The 23963-nt window shown below is 44.0% G+C and overlaps 1 protein-coding gene across 6 annotated transcripts; it reads right to left on the bottom strand.

Annotated features, from left to right (window-relative positions):
• Window positions 1–341: 341 nt before the first annotated feature.
• On the bottom strand, window positions 342–9739 carry METTL21A (methyltransferase 21A, HSPA lysine). 6 transcript variants are annotated; one of them, XM_084642836.1, is made up of 4 exons: window positions 9684–9739; window positions 7553–7729; window positions 5961–6072; window positions 342–3063 (listed from the first exon to the last, which is right to left on the bottom strand). In XM_084642836.1, exons 2-4 carry the CDS (start codon window positions 7709–7711, stop codon window positions 2666–2668), a joined length of 669 nt encoding a protein of 222 aa, XP_084498962.1. In that variant the 5' UTR covers window positions 7712–7729; window positions 9684–9739; the 3' UTR covers window positions 342–2665. The 6 variants fall into 6 exon arrangements, with proteins under 6 accessions (XP_084498962.1, XP_084498960.1, XP_084498959.1 ...); XM_084642834.1 differs by lacking the exon at window positions 9684–9739 and adding an exon at window positions 9356–9408; XM_084642833.1 differs by lacking the exon at window positions 9684–9739 and adding an exon at window positions 9129–9346.
• Between the last annotated feature and the right edge of the window lie 14224 nt (window positions 9740–23963).

Genomic DNA, 23963 nt, shown 5'->3' on the forward strand with positions numbered 1-23963 from the left:
CACACGTAAAGTGAGGTGGTGGACTTGGGTGGGGAATAGGGCATAGGTGGGAGGGGACAGTGGAGTGAGAAGAGGGGTTGGGGGGAATTTGGGACGTGCAGGGCTGCGGTGGCCAGAGAAAGAGCCGACTTTCCCCAGCTCCAGGGCTGCCGGGGAGAGACCCCCCCTCCTTTCCAGCCTCAGCTCTGTGGCTGGGGAGAGACCCTCCTCCTTCCCAGCCCCAGCTTGGGGGCTGCCGCGGCGGGGGAGAGAGGGCACATCCATCACATTAGAAAGGTAAGACTATGGATATTAAAATACGAGTTGTGTGCTTTTATTTGTGGAACAAAAAAACGTTTATTATTAAGGGTTTTTTTTTTAATGTAGCGCTTTTATCCAAAGTGATTTACAATAGTTAGCTAACAGTACAAATAACATTTGGAAAGATTATTAAGTGGTCCACTGAGACCCTCAGCAATTTTCAAGTGGGCCGTGAAAAAAAAAAAAAAAAAGTTTGAGAACCACTGACCGAGACCATCCATGACAGGTGTTTGTCCGACCTGTTCTTAAAAAACCTCCGATGATGGGGATTCCACAACCTCCCTTGAAAGCCTGTTCCAGAGCTCAACAACCCTGACAAAGTGTTTCCTAATCTCTAACCTAAATCTCCCTGGCTGCAGATTAAGCCCATTACTTCCTGTCCTACATTCAGCAGACGTGGAGAACAATTCATCACCATCCTCTTTATGAGAGCCCTCAACCTATCAGGTCAGAATAATAGAAGGAGTTTCATGACAATGGTGTAACTGAGGTGGTGATGCTTAGAACACTATGCTGTAACCATTCTTTGAGACCCAAAGGCTGACGAGGTCTTTAAAAATCCATTTCTCTTGATCTCACAATATCCCTTCTTTTTGTGCATGTACACACACGCACATGGGTGCATACACACCAAGGAATGTTCACTCTCTGTGTGAATCTTAACATTTCTTGCTCTAAAAATCACCCTGCTATTTGGCATATCCTGCTATTGACAGGACTTCAGTGTCAAAGTTCCTACAGCCGGTGGGAAAAAATGAAAAAAAAACAAAAAACAAACAAACAACCCAACCACAAAATTTAAAAATTGTTTCAGTTTAGCAGGGCTTTTTAAAATTTTCATGAAATATTTTTTTTTAAAACGTTCAAACTATTGTTTGTTTTCCCCTCACTTTTTCCTTTCTGCTACTGAGTGTCCACGGTTTCAGATTTTTGGACGCTTTTCCTTTTTCTTAGTCCTGGTCTACATTGAACAATTACACTGACCTAGCTACATTGCTCAGGGCTGCGAAAAATATCATGCCTGGAGTACCACAGCAACCTACCCCCGGAGTAGACGCAGCTAGGTCATCAGAAGGGACACCACACACCCTCCCTAGGAGCCTGGTGGGAGTGGGAGGACCGGGGCTCACGTTCGCACCTTAAGGTTTGGGGAGAGCAAGGATAACAGGGAGGCAAAAGCTCCACCCCATAGGACATAGCTACCACTTTCTGTTAATGTAGGAAGTGTCCATATTACAACACTACAGTGGCATAGCAGCGGCTGGCCCTTTAAGGAGAGGTGGGCCTAAGTCCTCCAGTGACAAGCCTAACTTGCCTCCCCAGGTGAGAAAATGATTTTGGTCATGTGACAGGAAAGTCATGGGACTAAGTCAGGCCAAGCCTAGGGATATATAAGGGAGAGGCCTTGGGGACACTAGGAAGTTGCTGGATAAAGAAGTCAACCAGCACACAACCCCAGGATGGAGGACTGTGAGATCCCAGACTTGCGAGGTAAGTTACAGGCTGGGGAGGCCAAACTTTAAAGCTACAGTCGCAAGGAGGACTCAGACCCTAAATCTGAAGATGAGTAGAGAGGAAGCTTTGTGGGAGTTTAATTATATTCAACGAATTAGACCCCAGGAGAAGAGGAATACTGTTTCAAAGACTTTGCTTATGACTGAATTATTTTAGCAGAACTCAGAGGGAAACTGAGGCAGGGTGCCTACAGGGCTGCCCTAGGCCACAATGGGGTGACCTGGGACAGTTACTTGTCTCTACACTGTTTAGTTTACATTTTTCCCCACTCGAACTTTCCAAAGTTGAGGGAGCTTTGAAAAGTTACAGCAAGGAAAGAGAGAAAAAATGAGGGAAAAATAGACGAAGTGAAAGGGAAATCCCTCAACATCCTTCATTCTATTCTGTTCAGTGCAAAAATGGGGAGAAAAGAGGAGGAAAACCCCAAAATCTGATATTTTGAAACATTTTCAATTTACAAGAACTAAAAGGAAAATGTTCATTTTGAAACAAAAAAAATGTTCGTAATTTTCTGTCAACCAACTGAACAACCTTCATGAAACTATATATTCCTGCAAAACAGCTGTTTTCAATTAAACCCTATTTTTCACAGGGAAAAAGTTGAAACCAAATGACCTTTTCTAAGCTCACTCAGTGATAATGAGAATGTTGACAATGAGCCTTATACACATGAGAAGGGCGGAGCATACAACCTTCAAATGTGCTCAGATACCATGGCGACAGATGTGGCATAAGAGGCTAGATGGATCCTTTTGAAATTAAGCTCATCAGTACAAGTTACAGTATATGTAGTAGAAATAATAGTAGCAAACCTTCAGGTAGTGTTTGATATTAGAGAAAAGAAATGCAGTCAAAAGTCTTCCTTGTGAATGCTCCTCTGTGCTTTGAATACACGTACATCTTTACTGGGATCGTAGTGGACCTCACATACCGAAAATCGTCCCTCCAGCATCTCCAGGAAATTCTGATCCCGTTGATAGCGAATCCGACACGATAACAGAATAACAGTATGTTCTGAGCACAAGTGCTCCAGTGTCTGAAGCAGATCCGCAAAGGTGTCTTCCAGATAAATTATGTCTGCGCCCAGGATAAAGTCAAACTTTCCTGGCGCGAAGTTCCCCAAGTTTCTTCCCCAAGTCAGTTCCTTTACCACGGCTCTTGGCTGGAGGTCAGGAGGTAAGTTAGCCTGAACGTTTGACTCGAGAAATTCCAGTGCAGCTTCCCTGTCTGTGATGGTGACATGAGCACCTGTGTGGCACAAGGAGTGTAAGTCTCAAGACAAATAACTGTTGCCCACCGATACAGCTTTTGGAATATAATGGTTTAAGGGACGCAACTTCAAGTTCCCATTAAGAGTTAACAAAATTACTGAACAACAATGAAAACATTTACTGAGCTGCTTGATTTTAAGTCAACTGACACTTGGAATATTTAGTTTTATTTATGTTTAATGGTAAAAATAGTACTATCAGATCAAAATTGTTTTTGGAATAAATGACTATTTCTTTTTAGAAAGACGGAGCCAATTGCTTTCTGTCTTTCTATGAGGAAACTACAGAATAAATTGTGGGAGATTATTATAAAAAAGTCTCACTGATTTTTGCCCTGGTGTAGCATCAGATTACCCCTAGGGATCCAGACAGAGCAGATGGGTGACTGAAGAGTCTTAGCCGCAGCTGGTTTTTTCAATGGATGTTTAAGTTAATGGTTGTGATAGTTTATTTGAATTTGGGCAGAGTTTTAAATTATAACGGGGTTCAAAAGAAAATCAGATAAGTTCCTGGACGATTGATCCATCAATGACTATTAGCCAAGATGGTCAAGAACACAACCCCATGCTCTGGGTGTCCCCAGCATGATGGCCAGAAGTGGGAGTGGACAACAGGGGTGGATCATTCAATGACTGTCTCTTCTGTTCATTCCCTCTGAAGCACCGCATTGGCCATTGTCGGAAGACACAATGCTGGGCTAGATGAACCATTGGTCTGACCCAGTATGGCCGTTCTTATCTTATAATTTAAAAAATATTTGATTAGTTTTTTCACCCCCATTTTAAAAGGAAATCTGCCATAGTGGCTAGAATTTATCTCTACAGAGACATTACACTTGAATATAGTCATGTTTTAGTTCAATGAGATATGATCGGCATGGCAAGTTTAGACTCTACACAAATGTGTGTGCTGTCTGCTGTAGACTATAGAATTGTGCTAGTTAACACATGTTAAAGATGACTTAACATTTAAGAATTGACACACCGGAGCAGATCCTCAGACAGGATAAACTGTCATAACTCCACTGACTTCAATGGGGTCAGAGTCAGATCACTCCCACCCCACTTCTACACCTATGTAAATTAGCAGAAGAACTCATTGGCCTAATGAGAGTTTTACCATTGACTTCATTAACTACACTGAGTACAGAACTAGGCTAAACTGAATGCTTTTGAAAATCCCCACCTAGGGCTCCAATCAAATCCACCTTCACAGATCCAAGTGCACGATCAAATCCTACAGCTACAGCAAAGGTAAGGAAAAAAATAAGATGGGGGGGGGGGAGGTGTCATTTTAGCGTATGCGTAACATGCCTCCGGTGGCATGTGACAAGGATTCATCCCTGAATTTGGTCCGCAGATTGGATCATTAGCTTCCCCGCTTGGACTGGGCACCGAGGGGGAGTGCGACATGAATCCTGATCCATGCCCCCCCAGGGGAGGCCTGGGGAAATAATGTATTTTTAACACACACCGTGCAGGAATTAATTACAGTTAGAACAAGTGAGTTTCTCTGATAAAGAAGGCGCTAGTTTTAAAATCATCAAATACCGGTTGCTTTTCAAATGAAAATCAAACTAATATTAGTTAATGTTAGGGGAACTGAGCATTTGTCAAGAGTTGTCGGTGGTCAGGCAAAGGAGTCCTGGGCTACATTTACTCTTAATCTGTGCTACTGCTAGGGTGTTGAAATAAACAATGAGTGAATACAGCAGGAAGCAAAGCTAGGGCTGTGAGATACCAGACTTATCACTGGCCCCACTCTTGGTCTAAGGATGCCATGACTCACTAGCACCCATTGTAAAGGGGAGGCAGCACAGCACAGTGGATGGGACATCAGACTAGATCAGGAGACCTGAGTTCTGTTCCTGGCCCTGCCACTGGGTGACTGACAGAACCTGGGCAAGTTGCTTAATTGCTCTGTGCCTCAGTTTCCCTGCCTGCAAAAACAGGGTTAATAACGCATATGCATCTTTGTAAAGTGCTTTGCTATCTGTTGATGGAGCTCACTGTACAAAATGTGAAGTATTAATAAAGCTGAAGGACATAAGCACAGCATTTATTCCCTGTGGGAGAATAGCTACAGAAAAGAAAGGGATGCCACTGACAGGGCCGTCCCTAGCTATTTTGGTGCCCTATGATGCCCCCCCGTGGGGGGGCTGTGTGAGGCCCCAGGCCTCCACAGAGGGAAGCAGGGGGGGCTGGCCCCAGGCCTCTGCTGGGCGGCTGCGTGGGGCCCCAGGCCTCCATGGGGGATGGCTACTTCCTGCAGGAAGTGGAGTGACCTGGCCCCAGCCTGCTCCACTCCCCTGGCTCCCAGCCGTGCTGCCGGCGAGTGCTGGGGGGCGGTTCCTCCTTTCCCCCCAAACCTGGGAGCCAGGGGAGCGGAGCAGGCTGGGGCCGGGTCACTCTACTTCCCGGTGAGTGCAGGCCCCCCTGCTTCTGGAGTCCTCGGGGGAGTGGGGGCGGGGCTGGGGCGGAGCAGGGGTGGGGGCCATGGGGAAGAGGTGGGGCAGGGTCTAGAGCAGCACGCAGCTGTGCAGGGCACCAGGAAATATGGTGTCCCAAATTTCCTGCTGCCCTACGCAGCTGCCTGCTTTGCGTATGGGTAAAGACGGCCCTGGCCACTGAGCTCACCGCCACGGAAACAGCAGGCAGCCTTAAGGGGGTTCTACTCTGAAGCAACCTGTTGTAGCACCATCACCACAATAAATAACGCAGGAGGCTCTGAAGCCGAATAAGAAAGGAGGACGAGCCACAGATGAAACATCACAGTAACCGTCACATAGCGTGGCTGTTAACTTACACAGCAACCCTGTCACCTATGTGTGAATTTTACAGCGGTACCAATTCCTTAAAGAAAAAAAACACTTACCCAATAACGTGGCCACTATCCCCAGCAATCCAGTTCCTGCTCCTAGTTCAATCACTGAGCGCCCTTGTAGATCAATACTTCCCATCTCCAGATAAGTACACAGGACTACAGCCTGAACCAAGAGACAGGACTAATTAAGAATTGGGGATCGTTTTAGTGATGCCAGATCACAGTATTTCTGATTGAAACCAGTAGAGAAGGTTGCAAGAAAGGTGTGGACAATCAAACACCTCAAGTCTGCAGGTATACTTCGCCATCCGTGTTATACAAAGGCTGACGGGAGGCAGAAAGGAATATCCAAACTATCAATCCTGCAAAGGAGGTTAAAATAATGACATGGGATGGTTTCTCCATTAAATCCAAAACACAACAGAAGGAAGCAGAAAAAGAAACAGTTGCACTAAGAAAAGAAAAGCAGGATTTTTGTTGATGCAAAAAATTAATGCAAAATTGCAGAACTGTTGAGAGGCACCATTGCCCTTTATCGTATTTCTTACATCTTTCCAAAACCTTTTGGTTTAATCTTGGTACGCATGCTCTTCCATAGTGTGCGTGACAGTCGAGCAGTTGAGTGTAATGGATTAAGAGCACTTCTATTTAAGTACAAAGTAAATCCAATGTGAGCTACTGTTAAGCAAGGTCCCACACCCAAATCATGACTTTGCAAGAGCATCTGTTATAGAAAATTCTGTCTCACCAGTATCCTTAGGAACAGGATGATAGCTGTGTTAGCGTATATCCTCCAATTAATGCGAGCAGTTCAACTGCCAAACTCATTATTTATGACCAGAGAGAGGGGCATGATTTAGTGGTCAAAGTACAGGTCTAGGACCCAGGTACAGCTAAACACCAACACAAACCCAACCATTGACGACTCCTGTGCTTTGGATTCTCTAGCTACAACATGACGCTACTTAACTATCTCATCAAGGTGGTATGGGGATTAGTGGCTGCCCAGCGCTTTGAAGATTAAAAGAGCTATGCAAATACGAAGTATTATTTTATTAAGACTTGGTTAAAAAAAATGGGAAAACAACTTTGTGATAAATCTTGAAAGAGGCCCTATTTCCCAAAGTCTTTCATGATCTTTTTTTCCAAAATGTTAAACTTTCTATTGCAATAATTGTCAACATTTTTCATTTACCAAAAAGTGAATTTTCTTACTGAAAACAGGAGTTTCCAGTACACTAGCAATCTAACAAAAAAATTCTAAAAATATTGAACATTTAGATCAAATTATTAATTTTTAAATGTTGCAGAAAATTGTGAAAATGGAAAGTTTTGATCATGCCGACAATGTACCATAAAAAGTTTTTTTTTGTTTTTGTTTTTTTTAAATATAAAAAGAGCACTTTTCAATTGGGGGAAAAAACTTCTCATGCAGAGAATTTGCAGCCAGCTCTCCTAAGCTGCTGGGCATGTATTTCACCTCTCTGTAAAATGGAAATAATTGTACTAGCCTTCTTTGTAAAGAGTTTTGAAGTGTACTGATGAAAGACACTACACAAAAGCTCAGTATTATTTGGGGTTGGACTTGAAACAGACACATATTCTGCACAAATTGAAAATATATTTATTTTAATCATACATACGGCATCCCATACGACTGCAGCTACACCCAGTTGCTTCCAGTTTTGTTTGATTTGGATTGTGTGGTTGGCAAAATGATACACAGATGAAGATTTATGGAACTTCTGCAATCCCCAGACCGCACTGTCATCATAGGGAACCAACGCCATTTTATTATCCATCTATCAAATCTCTCTAACCTATGGAACAAGGGAGAACAAGTCTATGTGAAACCTCAGTGAGAAAAGAACATCTGTTTTGTCCTCTCAAACTAATTTGGCTTGTTTTAAATAACGAGGGAGATTCCAAATACCGTTTTGGATCCTAATAATTCACTCGTTGTTTAGCTACAGTGGAACAGCTTCAACGAGAGACTGAAGGAGTCCCACGCGAGACTTTCCCTTAGCTTGGTGGTTATGGCATTCACCTAAGGAATTTGACCACCTCTTCTCTCACTCAGCTGGAGGGGGGACTTGAACTGGCGGTCTCCTGCATCCCAGTTGAGTATCCTAACCTCTGGGCTAAAAGTGGAGGAAGAAGGCATTCCTCTCCCTCTCTGTTTTGTGTAAACTCACCTGTAGGGGCTCATGCAGTAGGTGCTCTGAGCACACTTACCAAATAGGCCCCTCAGGTGACTTAGAGGAATGCCGATATTTCCCGGTTCACATCATCAAAGCAGCTGTTTGCGTAAAATTCTTTGAATAAGATAGCAAGACAGGGTGACAAAGGTGGAAGTGTTTAATCCTGCTGGTATGTCATTCATGGGAACGTTGATTAGTAAGAAAAGATTTAGGTGGCTTGGACATGTGAAGGAAATGCCAGACTACAGGATCCCGAAGAGCGTGCTGTACTCTGAAGCTCGCGGAGGGCCTAGAAAGAAAGGCAGACTGCTGCGCAGATTTCGGGGTGCTTGCAAAGAGAACTTAGAATCCTTTGGAATCTCTGTGGGTGATTGGGAAAGGAACGCAGAGTGCCGCTCTGGTTGATGGAGTCAGCTTGTAGATGGGTCGAAGCATTGCGAGGTGGACTGGATCAAGCTTTGTGATGACCGGCGACAGAGAAGGAAAGAATCTGCTGCTTGGGCGCAGAGCGTTGCTCGTGCGTGGGTGTGCCCTGCTGGTGGACGGAGCGGTCACGAGCCCATTGGACTCAGCAGCCACCAAAGAACTCCTTGGCGCATACGCCATGCTCTGTAAAGACCCCTGGTACCACTGACTGATGGAACCCGCTGGAGACGGCAGTCTAGGTTCCCTGCCCTAAACTGTCATGCCTTCTGATGATGCTCAGTCCCCTATACCCCTGGGAATCCCATCACCCACTCTGGTGGGTGGAACAAAGACAGCTTAATACCACAACGGTTTCAGACCCAGCATGAGGAATACTACTGGAGGCTGCAGGAGGAATTCAAGGAGAAGGTAAATGATCCCCCGCGGAATTTGGCCGGGCCGTTGGGAGTAATGCTAACTCCTCTAAGCATGCCCAGGTCTCGGCCAAACCCTGCAACAGGAAAGAAAACAGAGTGTGTGTGTGTGTGTGGCGGGGGGGGGGGGGGAGGTGACCGTAATCTGTGGGGCTCTGTAAGGCAAGGGAGATCTGTACCTGGCTGCGGCGTCCCCAGTGGGCACCAGGGAAGCGCTCGGAGCTGCCCGGGCACCAGGGACGCGCGCGATCCCACGCAGGGCTGCAAACGCCCTTGCAGCGCCCTTTGCCCGCCGTGCACACGCTGGGGGGGGGCGGCCCCACTGGAGACGCGCCCCCCACCCTCCGGTGCAAGCGAGCCCCGGGGCCGCGAGGATCCCTTGCTGCACCCGGGGCCGGGGACTCACCCGCCACCGCCTCGCTGCAGGCCGCGCTGCGCCCCGGCCACCCCCGCCCCTTAAAGGGGCGGTGTCGCTCCCTGCTCCGCCCGCCGCAGGGGGAGCTGGCCCCGCAGGGGAGGGGGCCGCTGGTTTAATGGGGGGTCCCTAAGGGTTAAAAAATGCTGCAATGGTCGCGGTGGCTGCAGTGAGTCGGGGGGGGGGGGAGCAGGATTCCCTGCTCCCGCGTGGGGCCAGACCCCCCCATGTCTGAACGCAGCCCCTTCCTTCCTTGGGGGAGAGGGCACAGCTCCCCCCAAGCCTCCAGTGGCCCTGATCGAGGGGGATGATCATTTACCTGCATTCCTGTGGCATAAGGGAGTCCTGGGCCAGGGCCCCAGCGCGCCAGGTACTGGACAAACCAGAGCGGAGAGACAATGCCTGCCCCAAAGAGTTTACAGTCTAAGGGTTGGGCCAGGCAGGCGGGGGAGTGCGAGGGAGCGCTGAGATGGTGGACGCAATAGTCCAGGGTGGTCCCCTAGGCTTCTGGCTGCAAGCCCAACGTTGCCATGCTGGCAGCTAGTTAGAGGCAAACTGGGATTTGTTCTGAAAGGGTGGAATAAATTGAAGCCTTTTTGAAATCGAAAGCCTCTGAAATATTTCCTTTTTGAGAGTTGGCAAACATCCAGCCTTCCTAAGGCCTGTTGCTTTTCACACTGTTTGCACTAGTATAACTATGTTGGTTATGGGTGTGATTATTTTCCCCCTGGTATAGTGATACCAGTACAACCTAGAGTGGGCACTGTTATACCCGTATAAAGGTGCCTTGTACTGGTGAAATGTATTTCTTTTCCCAGGTGGAAGTTATAAGCACTTTTATACTGGTATAACTGCGTCCACACTGGGTGGGTGGGTATTACATTGCTTTAACTATAGTGGTACAGTTAAAGCAATACAGCTTTGGTGTGTTGACAATTTTTACTGTTTTATCCCTCAGAAAACACTCCAATCAATAGAGTTAAGGTTTTAAGGGTGTGATTTAATATACATGTTGTTTAATAAAAGGAGGACTTGGGGCACCTTAGAGACTAACCAATTTATTTGAGCATAAGCTTTCGTGAGCTACAGCTCACTTCATCGGATGCCACAAGTCCTCCTTTTCTTTTTGCGAATACAGACTAACACGGCTGCTACTCTGAAACCTGTTATTTAATAGTAATTATAGCTGGTCTGAAAATGCTTTCTTTCTGGATATAAAGCGGTAGGTTTCTTGCGTTACTGCTAAAAGAATGCTAAACTAGCTCTATGGGCTACACATGGGGAGATTTTGAGTTTACAGCAAAATATCAAAAACTGAACTATTTTGAATCCGAAATGCCCACACTGTACCTTATGGGAGTTGTCCTCTACAGACGGAACTCCTCAGCCGGACTACATCTCCCTGATACACCACAATCTTTCCTATGGTGATGCCATGTGTCGGGGCAGGTGCATGACCATGGTGTATCATGGGAGATGTAGTCTGGCTGGGGGCCCATTGAGGAGGAAGGGAATATGAACCACCAGGGCAGCATTTTAGAATTAAAATATTTTAGTCCAGAATATTTCAGTTTGGGGCCAACCCCCCCCTTTTTTTTTTTTTAAATCTGATATTCAGGGTTTGGGATTTTTTATTTTACAAAAAAATCAAAATTTTTCAAGGTGCACAGTTATTTTTCTTTGAAACATTTTGTTTAGTCGGCAGTCTGTTTTTCTGTCAATCTGTTTTTCTGTCAGAAAATTTTCAGCTATCCCTAATAATGTAATTTATATATAATGTGGGCAAGCTAAGATTTATTATTTCCTTAACTGTCCATTGCCTTGCTTTAAATAGCCTGAGTTTGGTAGGCCAGTGTTTCCCAAACTTGGGGTGCCACTTGTGCAGGGAAAGCCCCTGGTAGGCCAGGCCGGTTTGTTTACCTGCCACATCTGCAGGTTCGGCCGATCGCGGCTCCCACTGGCCGCGGTTCGCTGTGCCCGGCCAATGGAGGCTGCAGGAAGTGGCGCGGGCCGAGGGACGTACCTGCCTGTTTGCATTTGCACGGCTATGAACATGACCTAAGCACCTGGAAGTTTTCATTACTCATCTCTAAATAGTTCTTGGGTAACCACAGTTGACCATTACTGCAGCACTGAACTTTTAGCTTATCTTGGTCAAAGCATATCTCAGGATTGGAAGATGCTCTGCATAGTGGCTGTTTGGTGTAAATGTCCCTGCAGAGTTGTTTGTGTAGGGGGTTTCTGTCCATCTTATCCTGTTTCTGTTCAAACGCTACTTGTTTAGCCTAGGAAAGCAATAGGACCTGACATACTGTGTCTCTCTTTTTCCATCTTCAATATCCGGTTATGTGGAGCCTAATCCAAGGTCCACTGAAGCCATTGGGTGTCTTCACATCTATTTCATTGAGCTGTGGGTCTGGCCTTTATGGCACAGACTAGGTCTATCCCCTGAAAAGATACAGAATCAGATTCTTAAATGAGATCCCTCGGGCAGTGCAAATGAGACAGAATCTAGCTGTGAAGGGGCAGCAGGGAATTGCCTTTGTGTAGGGAAACTCCCTGTGATGTTGCACTCCATATGTTAATGGAAATATGCTTATGAGTGTAAATATAATATAACTGGAATATGCTTTATGCAAAAGGTCTCTTGTAAAGTGTCATTACAAAGCTTATAATCTACTGAGTGTGTTCATCCTATTTGTATGAATGTATCATTCTTGTACGATGAAGTCAGCTGTTGCTCATGAAAGCTTATGCTCAGATAAATTTGTTAGTCTCTAAGGTGCCACAAGGACTCCTTTTCTTTTTAAAGTTCTATTGTAATTATGCAAAGTGTGGGCCATTAATGGTGGCTTAGGATCTTGATGGCTCCCATTAACTAGAACAATTGGTTGTAAATGGCTCTGTTTACTTTAAGCCTTCCAGTGTTCCTGTGAGTCAGGCCAGAAAGAATGGAGGCTTGGGGTCTCACAGGACATGTGACCATGTCACCTGGTACTGGAATCCATCTTAAACCTGGTGCTTTTCCATTTAGAAGGAAGAGTGCAGACCCAGAGAGACAAAAGATTCCCGCCTTGTGCCAAAGCTATAAAAGGGAGTGGAACAGAACAAAGGGGGCTGCAGTTATGAGAATCCCCTAGTTACCACCTGAGGTGGAACTAACAAGAACTGTACCGGGGAAAGGATTGGGCCCAGACTAAGAAGTCTAGTCTGTGAAAGAAGCTTATTGGAAAATCTCTGAAGGTGAGATTTACCTGTATTCAACTTCTTAAATGTATTAGGCTTAGACTTGCGTGTTTTGTTTTATTGTGCTTGGTAACTTACTTTGTTCTGTCTGTTATTACTTGAAACCTCTTAAATCCTACATTTTATACTTAATAAAATCACTTTTGTTTATTAATTAACCCAGAGTAAGTGATTATACCTGGGGGAGAAAACAGCTGTGCATATCACTCTCAGTGTTATCGAGGGCGGACAATTTATGAGTTTACCCTGTATAAGCTTTATACAGAGTAAAACGGATTTATTTGGGGTTTGGATCCCATTGGGAACAGGGTTTCTGGGTGCTGGAGTCAGGTGACCTGCAGAGCAATTTTTGATTAAAGTCTGCAGCTTTGGGGGGCGTGGACCAGACCTGGGTCTGGGTTGCAGCAGGCTAGCGTGTCTGGCTCAACAAGGCAGGGTTCTGGAGTCCCAAGCTGGCAGGGAAAACGGGCTGAGAGGTAATCTCAGCATATCAGGTAACAGCCTCAAGGGGGTCTCTGTGACTGAATCCGTCGCACCCACCTGGCATAAAGCTGCTGCTGCTGCCTATTCACCACCCCCTGGATCTCCCCAGTCAGGGTGCAAGGGACTATGGCAGGGCTCCACTACATCGGTCCACCACTGGCATAGAATCTGCCGATCCTCCTCAGCTGCTCTAATAAATGGTCAGGGACAGTGCTGACCAGCCCTCAGGATCAGGGAACGTAACCAGCTCCCAGATGTCCCACTGCTCTTCTGCATTGAGCACAGCTTGGCTGCAGGAGAGAACCTGTCCCAAGCTAGATTAAACTAACGTGGTAACATCTGAAGCCTCTCATTTTCAACACAGTTGGTCAAAATCAGTTCAAGCTCTTCAGAGACAATAATAGTCTGCATAAGGATGGGATGAACCAAACTTTTTTGAGGGAAAAACTGTTGCCATAGGGAAATGGGCAAGTGAAATTCCAGTTTCCCAAACCAGTTTATACGTGCCTCATGCTAAGTAAACCCCATGATTAGAAGCATGCCAGGGCAGGTGTAGTGATTCAGCATGTTGAGGTTTAGTGCCTTAAGTGCTGATTTGTTGTTGTTAGTACAGCAAGTGGGAACTTGAGTTGCTAATGCTGTTATCTGGCTGCATTTCTGGATATTACATGTGTGGGCAGTATAAGAAAAAGCTCTCACCTAGTGATGAGAGCAATCGCACTTGGAAGGAAATCTCAGATTGGTTTAGTTTTGGAATCACTTAACCTGTGCTTATCATGACTCCAGAAAGCATTGGGCAGGTAGGGTGGTTGTTTCTTTTCTTGAGTAATGTCCTTATTATAAGGTGACTCAGAAGACCTACCATCAGGTAAGCTATTGACACCACCACCAACCCTAGAAAAAAAATTCTGTCCATAAAGTGATACACCAGTGATCCCAAAGGAGATTGTTAGGGGGCTTATTCCTTCACCCACTTACTTCCCTGGTCCTTCTCGCATGAATAGAGAGCAACAATACCCGAAGTCCAAAGGTGCAAACAATTCGATGTTTATTGGGGTGAACTTCCAGCAAGCATGATTCCAGTTTCCTTCCTTAGTATCCTCCTTCCCAGCTCTGACACCACAGAGCCTTACACCTGTGTCCCTGTTCCCATTCCTACCCTTAGCCAAACATGATTCCAACTTCCTTACTCCCATTCCCTGTTCCCATTTCCCCCTTTAGCAAAACATGATTCCAATTTTCTTACCCCCGTTCCCATCTCACACACCCCCACCCCAGTCACTTCCTCATTGACTACAGATTATATAGTAAAACTTGAGTTCTACTTAGCTATACCTTAACCAATCATTTTCCTGAAATTTAACTAACCAATCCTAACATATTGTAACATGATTATGTAACCAATTATATCCCACCACCTCAATTAGTTTACACCCAGCAAAATTAATTATACAGCAGACAGGAACAATCACAGAACCAGACAGAGATTATACAGACAAACAACAGCAAAGTGGGAACTATAATGACAAAACAATACAGAAGTGAGGATTTCACATCCCAGCTATTGATAAGTGAGTTCTTGCCAGACAGGATGCTATCAAACTAAGTTTCCTTTTACATTTTCTAGGCACTTCCCTTTCTCTGGAGGTGATAGGAATACAATCCTGTCCTGATAGTGCCTAACAGCCCAATAGCACCTTATTTCAATGTGACTAGTTTGGAATGTGAGGATGTGACCGTTCGCTTCCCAGCTTATGGCTGCCTCTGCTGCTTAGCCAAAGGCCTTAGCCTAAGCACAGGGCCTCAGACTGTCACAGTAAGAGAAGGCCCTTACACCAGCAGACAGTGATTTTGATTCTTTCTTTTATACCTCTATCACTAGCCAAGTGATAAGAATACACCTAAATTCTTAGAGTACAGGCCTTTGCAGACAGGCCTGAATATCTATATCTTAACAGAGATCATTTGGGGAATGACATGATAACAAGACAGCGCTATGAGTAAGTCAGGGATCCTTAAATACCTTCAGTGGATACCATACCAGGCCAGCTCTATGTCACATAAAAACTTACTTATTTGATTTCTACCTTCTTCCCAGGTAATGTCTTTGTTTGGTACTGACTTCCCTTGAACCGAAGGAAGTAGATTAGTCTCATAAGGTACAATCCATGAAGCAGCTTAGGTACCTAAACCCCCATGCATAGCACTACTTTGATCTGCAAAACTCCAGCTTGGCTGCCACCTAACCCTGCTTAAATTCATTTGGCACCTAAATTTCCACGGAAAGTTCCCTAGCTCTCTGAGTTTTAGACCGTGCAGCAGGTGGGTGGCTGCCACCCTCTAGGTGCCCGGGCACCTATCTCCTAAGGCCCAGAGTGATTCATGAACTGGGGGACGATAAGCATTTGCCTTAGGTTGCGTGTAGGGCCCAATCTTGTAGATGGCCGCTGATCATGCCTACTGGATGGGATCCCATTAATCTGGTGGAAAATAGGTGTTCATCTGCCTAAGTAGCATGTGGGGCCTGATCTCACAGGTGGCCTCGCATCATGTCTACCAGATTGGGTTCCATTCAAAATCTAGAGGAGGAGGAGATGGTGGTGGTAACTTTTATAACTTTCAGCTCAGTGGTCAGAGCACTCACCTGGGATGTGGGAGACCCAGGTTCAATCCCTCGTCCTCCCCCGCCCCCCCACCTTTGCAAGTAGAGAAGATGGATTTGAAGCTGTTCCACCATGGATAAATAATGAGAGTGATTGGAGCAGGGGGTCTGGACCCAGGGTGCCCTGCGCTACAGAATCATTCTTGCAGGAGAGCCTGAAGAAGCCCCATGTTAAAATGTCCCATAGCTCAGTGGTTAGAGCAGTCTCCTGAGATGGGGGTGACCCCTGTACAAATCCTTTCTTCCCCCTCTGGCTGACCCAGGGGGATTGAATGTGGGTCTCCCACATCCCAGGTGAGTGCTCTAACCACTAGACTAAAAGCTATAGGTCACCGTCTTCTCCTCTCGCACCGAATTCATTCCCTCAAGTGGCTGCAGGGCCTATGGTGTCTGGATCCAGACAGTTGGTTCCCATTCACGGATCACTCGCTGAACGAGGCCACCTCCCTGCAGCCTGGATTTAGGTGCCGATCTCTGCGAGAAGGGAGGGGCTTAGTACACCCCCCTGTTGTTGGCATATCTCTTTGGCTCCCTTCGGCAGTTCCTCTCTTAGCGTGCTGGCTTTTGTGGCTTGCATTCTTAGGGGCCTGTCTCTCCCCATCCATTGTATAGGGAGCCTAGGCGCCTGACTTAGCTTTGTGGGTTGCAGTGTTGTTCCTGTGATTTTTCTAGGTACCTAAAAGCATTTGCTACGATGCTCCATGCTGCAACACCGAAGTCCCTTCGTGGAGTCCATCCATCTGCTTAGAAGGCCAGTACAGATTAGGTTCCTGATCCAAGGCCCACTAAAGTGAATGACCATTTTCTCATTGATTTAAATGGATTATAGATCTGGCCCTCTCTACAACAGTTTCCCTTTAGTCATTCTAAATCTGCTATTTACCAATTTTTTTTTCTGTCCAAACTCATCAGCTCTCATGATATCTTATCTTGGGTATTACAGGAGCAGAGAAGAGCTACATGGCTTCCACCACAGTGAGGGACAATAAAATAACTGGCAGGAGGTACCGACAGAGAACTGATCTTGAGAACTTGCCAGAGAGCTGAAATACTTAATCTCTCTTATGTTAAGGACTTAGCTAAATAAGAAAGTTGCATCAGTATTACTTGACTCTGCTTTTAAGCTGATGTACTTTAACCAGAGCAAAAGGCTCTGTGGACATTCTTATTTCTGCGTAAGAGTGGGTTACTTATATTTAGCTAAACCCTGCTCCTGATCAACTTAAACCCCCTTATGCCAAAATAAGAGCATCCATGCAGCCTTTTGCAGCAGTTTAACTACATTGGTTTAAATTCATGCCCTACATTACACAGATGCAACTTTTTTGGGGGGTATGCAAGTGCTGAACTCTGCTGACTTGAGGAGTCACAGTTCTGAAGTCATCCTTGAACCTGGATCTGTTGTGTGACAGCATTGTGATACTTGTACATTACTAGGATAGCTTTCCCTCTCTGTTTTTTTCTAAAAAACTTGTAACATAGATACTTGTCTGCTGTAGGATGAGCTGAAATAGGTTTAAATCAAGAAACACTGCTTCAGATACATTGTTATGTGATTAATGTGGAGGGGTCTTTCGCTCAGTTGGCCACTTGATGGGATCATCCGGGTCTGTATCTCACTATCAGTGAACGCTGCCAGCTCAGAAGCATATAAGCTTCTTAAGTGATATCTAACAATTTCTTTTAAGTGTTATTGTGCAAATAATATTCAGAAGATCAAAGAGTCAGGTAGATGGATACAAGTTAATAAGGTTTATTTTTAAAGCAATAGTTGTAAATATGTTACTGACATCTTCTCTTTCCTGCTTAATAACTAAAATCCTTGGCTTCTGTTGAAATTACTTTGATCATAATGTGAAATCCTACCCACTACATACATTGTGTGACTGCACATGGTAGCTTGCAGTGATTTGTGATGTGGAGAAAATACTGCACTAAAAAAGCAATCTCTAGTTACCAAGGGGAAATGTGATATAAATAGAAACATTTGGATTTTTTTCACTTTGCTTGTGAAAACCCATGTTGTCCACAAGTCCCTAATAGCTGTAGCTTATTCCAAACAGTTCTGTTCAACAAAAGACTAGCAACAACCATTTGGGTAAAGATTTCCAGTTATTTATGCTGCTTATTTCTTTCTTCTGTATAAGAACATCAGTCCCTTCTGTGCTCCATTCTGCTGAATTATTGAAAAGTATCTTTGAAACGAACATTTTATACATAGATACTTTGCTATGAAAATTTCATGAAACAACTACGATTAGTCAGCAAAGAAAATAGACAAGGAAAAGACAGTGACTTATTCTTCTTAAGAACCACACACAGTCACAAACAACTGGACAGTTCTGCTCAAATGTTCAGCCGTGAAATGATTAACAATTTTTACATTTACACATTCATCATTAGGTTTCAACTTTATCACACAAATAAGATGGATGGGCAGTTTACATTTCAGAGGCATTGAGCTAAATTAATCTCTGTTGAAGAAAATGGAGTAACACCTGGGATGAATTTGGCTCATTGTATCTGTCAGACTGCAGACACAAGAAGATAGCATTAACCTCAATTTGATCTATCTTTGAAACCAGGGAGGCCAAAATCTTTGTTTCAAATGAAAGCTTAAGTTTTGCAGAAACTGAACAGAGAAGTGGCAGTTTGTCCTGCCTGTTCAGTAAGACTCCTGCAAAGAATTATTGGATATTGGAAAGGAATCCAATTTGTGTGTTCCTTCACACACTCAGCTACAAAAATACACAGATGCACAATTTAATAACAGAGCTGTGTATGAACCGAAATGTAAGTGATTTTGGATTCTTCTGCAGAATAGTTTCCTTCAGTAATATTATGTAAGTGCCTGAAACCTCACCTTGATAATTAGTCACACATAATCTCCACCTTTATGAAAATGCCTTGCTACAGAAGAAACGCTTTGCTTTTAATGGCGTGATATAACTTATGATTCAAAGGTGTTGCAATTTTGAAAGATAACTTACTCTGAAAGCTTAATTAAGTCATGATAACAAGAAACAAGACAAATCAACATGTACTGGATATTAGCATGATACAGTAGGCGTTTCATGCAAACCTGATGTGCTACAATACTTAGACATGTGCTGTCACTTAGATCACAAACCATGAATGTGTTTACAGTGCTACTCTCACCATTTTTCCCTCAACAGCAGCCGCCACCGGCAAACAGTCTTTGTAATAAAAGACTTGAGAATCTCAAGATGTGAGGCTAAACATGATCGGCTACCAGTTGGTACCAAAATATTATCTTCTTCTCACAGCACCAGGATCTGAATCAAATACCCCATGCCCAAACAAAATAACGATTGCTGGGGTCAAGGATCAGCCCTGTGGTCATTCCAGAAAGAGCTAGGAAAACTAACGTTGAGGGTCTGAGGTGGTGTAATGCATTCTACTGCCCTAGGCAGCTCTTTGTAAACTTGAGAGCTTGTCCTCTCTCACTAACAGAAGTTAGTCCCATAAAAGATATTACTTCACCTACCTTGTCTCTCTAATATCCTGGGAGCAACATGGCTACACGTACACTGCAAACATTAATTTTAATGGATGTGAGCAGCCCAAATTTCTGTGGGGATCTGGGCTTTGATTCCTCCCTGCCTCCGTACCTTACCTAACATAGGGATAATATTTCCTTTCTGTCAACTTTTGTTTTGTCTTATAAGCACTTCATGGTCTCTCAGTATGGCCCAGATCTTCAAAAGTGCACCTAAATCTGGGGGCAAGGCACCTAAATACCTTTGAGGATATGGGCCTATGTATCTATACTCTGCTTAGCACAGTGGAGCCTTGATGTTATTTACCTTATAGTATCATTTAGATGACCAATTAACAACACTTTCAAACCTGTGTGCTTAAAATTAGGCTCCTAAATAAAAGTTTGGCTTCTTTTTAGAAAGTGCTGAGTACCTTCTTTTTAGAAAGGGCTGAAGTGCTTATAAGACAGATTGGAGAGAGTCCAGAGAAGAGCGAAAAAAACGATTAAAGGTTTAGGAAACATGACCTATGCGGGAAGATTGAAAAAACTCGGTTTGTTTAATCTGGAAAAGAGAAGACTGAGAGGAGACATGATAACAGTTTTCAAGTATGTAAAAGGTTGTCACAAGGAGGAGATAGAAAAAATTGTTTTTCTGAACCTCTGAGGATAGGACAAGAAGCAATGGGCTTAAATTGCAGCAAGGGAGGTTTAGGTTGGACATTAGGAAAAACTTCCTGACTGTCAGGGTAGTTAAGCACTGGAATAAATTGCCTACGGAGGCTGTGGAGATTTTTAAGAGCAGGTTAGACATACACCTGTCAGGGATGGTCTAGCTCAGGGGTCCCCAACGCGGTGCCCGCGGGCGCAATGGCGCCTGCTGGGGCAGTTCTGTGCCACATTTCACTTCTATTTAGGAGCCTGAATACGGATTTAGAAGCTTAAACTTTAGGCACCCAGATTTGCAGTTTTATTTACAGCTGCTATCTTATGTAATTGGAGAAGAAATTATAGAAACGAGCAGAGTCCTTAAAAAAAATAGCATCCCCCGAAGCAACCTGAACCTGTGTGAAGTTTTCCAGTTAAAACAGCCAAAATCCTAGGTTACAAACACAAATATCAAATACCGTGCCTGCTGCATTAATTATATGTCTTTTCTCTTCTCTAAGCACTTTAAACCCTTCACACCACTGATAGGCTGTAATCAAGTCTACATAATAACATCCTCAAGTAACTCAAAGCTGTTCTGAGGCTCGTTTATAGCTCCTCCCCAATTGTGGGTGGTGCTAGAGGGCTCTTTCCATCTGTGGCCCACCGCTAACGGCCCTGACTCCTCAGGCTCAATAAAAGGGTTACTCCTGCAACATTATTCCTCCAGAAGAACTTTCACATCGACATTCCACTGCCCCAGGGCCAAAGTGCTGTAAAAGATTTGCCTCTTCCTCACAGCAAAGGAAACTTTTAAACATGACCTGTAGTATCAACTTCTTTCCTGCTACAGCATGCTAAGTCATAGAAGAGGTTCTGCCAGGTCTCTGCCTCACTTTACACACAATATCGCTGACTAGGCTTTAAGCTTTCCTGAGTTGAAGAGAGATCCCATTTCCCTTGCAAGCATTTTAAAGAGGTGGTTGATTCTACTAGCTGCACTTCGTTGTACTACTTAGCTACCCACAAAATTAGTCTACTCAGGACAAACTGAAGGTAGGATCAGAACAGAGATAGTCAAACCAAACCTCTGTATAGGGTTGTGTTTTGACATACTATGGATATCAATACAGCAATCTTTACATTGCCCATAATAGCACTTTAGATTGCTGCTGAGACAACAAAGGTGCTCATTTTAATCTAGGACAGAGGCGTAGCAGTCTGCCTTTGTGCTATCAAGCATGGGATGGTAGCCTTAGTTAGGCTATATTTACCAGTAGCCAAGAGTAGCATGGAGGTGATAGAAAAGTGCAAATCCCTATGTGGTTACTGAAAATCTAGGCGTGTGTGTTTCACTCACCCTCACTGATGAATGGTTAAATCAAGTCTTAATAGGTCCGAAATTCATACTTCACTGTTAACTACTGTTTTCCTTCGGGCTCTTTCACTTAAATGGTGATCCTGCCTGCTATAATTTCATTGCATTATTTGCCAGCTTCAGAAGAAAATCATTCCAGCCAACATTCTTGTCCTGTTGCTTGGTGGTGGATTTTCCAAACAGAAGATTTTCTTTTCCCAGAATGCCCACTGTATGCCACAGGAAAACACCCAACTCTGAGCTTTTGTTTTCAGTTGGTTATACAGATTCAGCCTGCTGATTCACTCTTCCTGTAGCTATGTTTCTGTCTTGGCTCCTGTCCAAAAGATCCATAGAATGCCCTGAGAGGAAGAGCAGAAATACAGTCATCTGTGACAGCTGAAATACTTTCTAAGAAGGGAGAAGATGAAGGAAGAGCACTCCTAAACTGGTGGCATCCACCTATGGATGTGCGAGAGAGGAGGTTGTGCATTGGGAAAGAGGTTGCGGATTCTATATCCAACACTGGGTGAAGATGCCCCCTTAGTGTCAAGATCTCAGTTAGAATTTGCAAGATGAGACTCTCTTAGCAACGGGAAGCACAGCATAGATGTTTCAAAGAGCCATTCTCCCTTTACAGGAATAAGGGCTGCTACAAAGGGAGAGGAGGGAAAGGACTGGGGAAAGCATCAGAGCCCCTGTTGGTTGTGAAATAGCTTTTAGGAGCATCTCAATTCCTTGCTGCAATTAGTTTGGGTAAAAATATACCCTAAATTTTTGGCATTTTTCAGGAGCCATTATTGAGACCAGAATTCCGGTAACTATGGTTTCAGCTACTGTATCTTTTTTTCTCTCCACAAGACTATTTCTCCCCACCCGCCCCCAGATCTCAGGAGAGAATGGTTTTACACAGTGAAGCAAGGGTGTAAGGAAACAGCATTAATTATGTGGTTATGAACATTACTGCTGAGCTTATAAAGTGGGGGGGGAGAGTTCATGAAAACATATAAAAATCAACAGAGAGAGCTAACCACGCCAGGGACAGTGTGGGGATTCAAAATGTAAAAGACTCCTCTGAGATGCAGGATTCTTTTCAAGGGCCTCCCTGATTCTATATACGGAGCAGGCAGACACAATGAAAAGACAGAATGACATGCTCTCATGTGTGCACAACCACAGCTGCTGGCTCTAATATTAGTCTGTCTAACTTGACAGTCTTCATTTAATAGGCATCCTTCAAATTATTTTATATAATAACTTGCAGGATGCATATCAAAGATATGCTTATCACCTAAATGCTGTGCACAATAGTCACTGAGCCAAATTCCTCCCTGGTATAACTCCTTTGACGTCCTTGGAGTTACTCCAGGAATGAATTTGTCCCATTATATTTTCATAGCTTAAAGGAATCATAGATGTTAGAGAGAGAAAGAGCCTGTTAGAATATAGGCTGCTCCTCCTAATGTCATTGTGACATGACAACTAGGTCCACCTATGAATCCTGAACAATATTCAGAGGCTGCTTGAAGTTTCCCTGGTGACCTTGGGTGGCATTTCCAGGCTTTTGAAAGTTGATTCCCCCTTTCAGGAAAACAAAACCCATCACACTGCCTTCAACCTTATGTTGTTAAACCCCTATCCAAAATGAGCTGTCAGAGTAGAATGCGCAGATCTACACAATATACTTGCTCTCCTTTCTTACATAATTTGACAGAGACATACTTTAACTGTCAACATTAACTATCATTGTTAGCATTCACTGAAATGCATCAGGACTTCTCACCTTTGAACTACTGTGTCAGGATCTCTGCAAACTCAGACATTCATGGCTGCATAGGTTACACTTGGGTAAGATTTTCTTTGTAATCATAATAACAAGAGACTTACTTTTTTCCTTTGTGAAAGTGGAGATTCTGGAGAACAATTAAGAGGCCTGTCTGCATCCCTTTGGCTCTTGGGAGGGAGAGTTGGTATGCCCTACCCTTTGGAAAACACTGATTTAGGGCTTGCTCCTGCTCCCTTAAGTTAATGGAATTCCTGCTCTTGGTTTTCACTGCTGTATGACCAGACTCTGATATTCACAGTATTGCCTATGTCATCACCTCAACTGGATCAGTTTAGTTCTCTAGCAAATAGATATTCTCTGTGGGGCCATAAAATACTGAGAAGTGCATATCTAACCATAGGATGGCATGTTCTAAAAAAAAAAAAAAAAACAACCTAGCATGATCTATTCTTGATAAAGCATTCATTTTTATATTAACAATATCACATGGTGTCGTGGGAACAATAATGTAAATACCACTTTTTAAGTTCACATTACACATTCAGAAGAAAAGAATGGTCAATGATTCTTCTCTTCTTTAGTGAGTGGTTGAAATTTGTTTGAAATATGATTACAAATTGAAAAGTTTACTCTAATTATGGATATAGGGGTGTTTGAATCCAGGAGTTTGGTTTATGCACTTCTTGTTTCAATTGCCCCTTAGATTCCCATCACTGGCCACTTTTAAATCAAGATTGGATGTTTATTTTTTAAAAGAGATGCTCTAGTTCACAAAGAACTATTTTGGGAAAGTTCTGTGGCTTGTGTCATACAGAAGGTCAGACTACTGTCAGACTACATGACCACAGTGGTCCCTTCTGCCCTTGGAATCTAAGAATCTATATTAGTCTTGTGCAGTGTGGAGTTGTGTGTTCAAAT

This window comes from Lepidochelys olivacea (assembly GCF_965140295.1).
Source record: "Lepidochelys olivacea isolate rLepOli2 genome assembly, chromosome: 11".
Lineage (NCBI taxonomy): Eukaryota > Metazoa > Chordata > Testudines > Cheloniidae > Lepidochelys > Lepidochelys olivacea.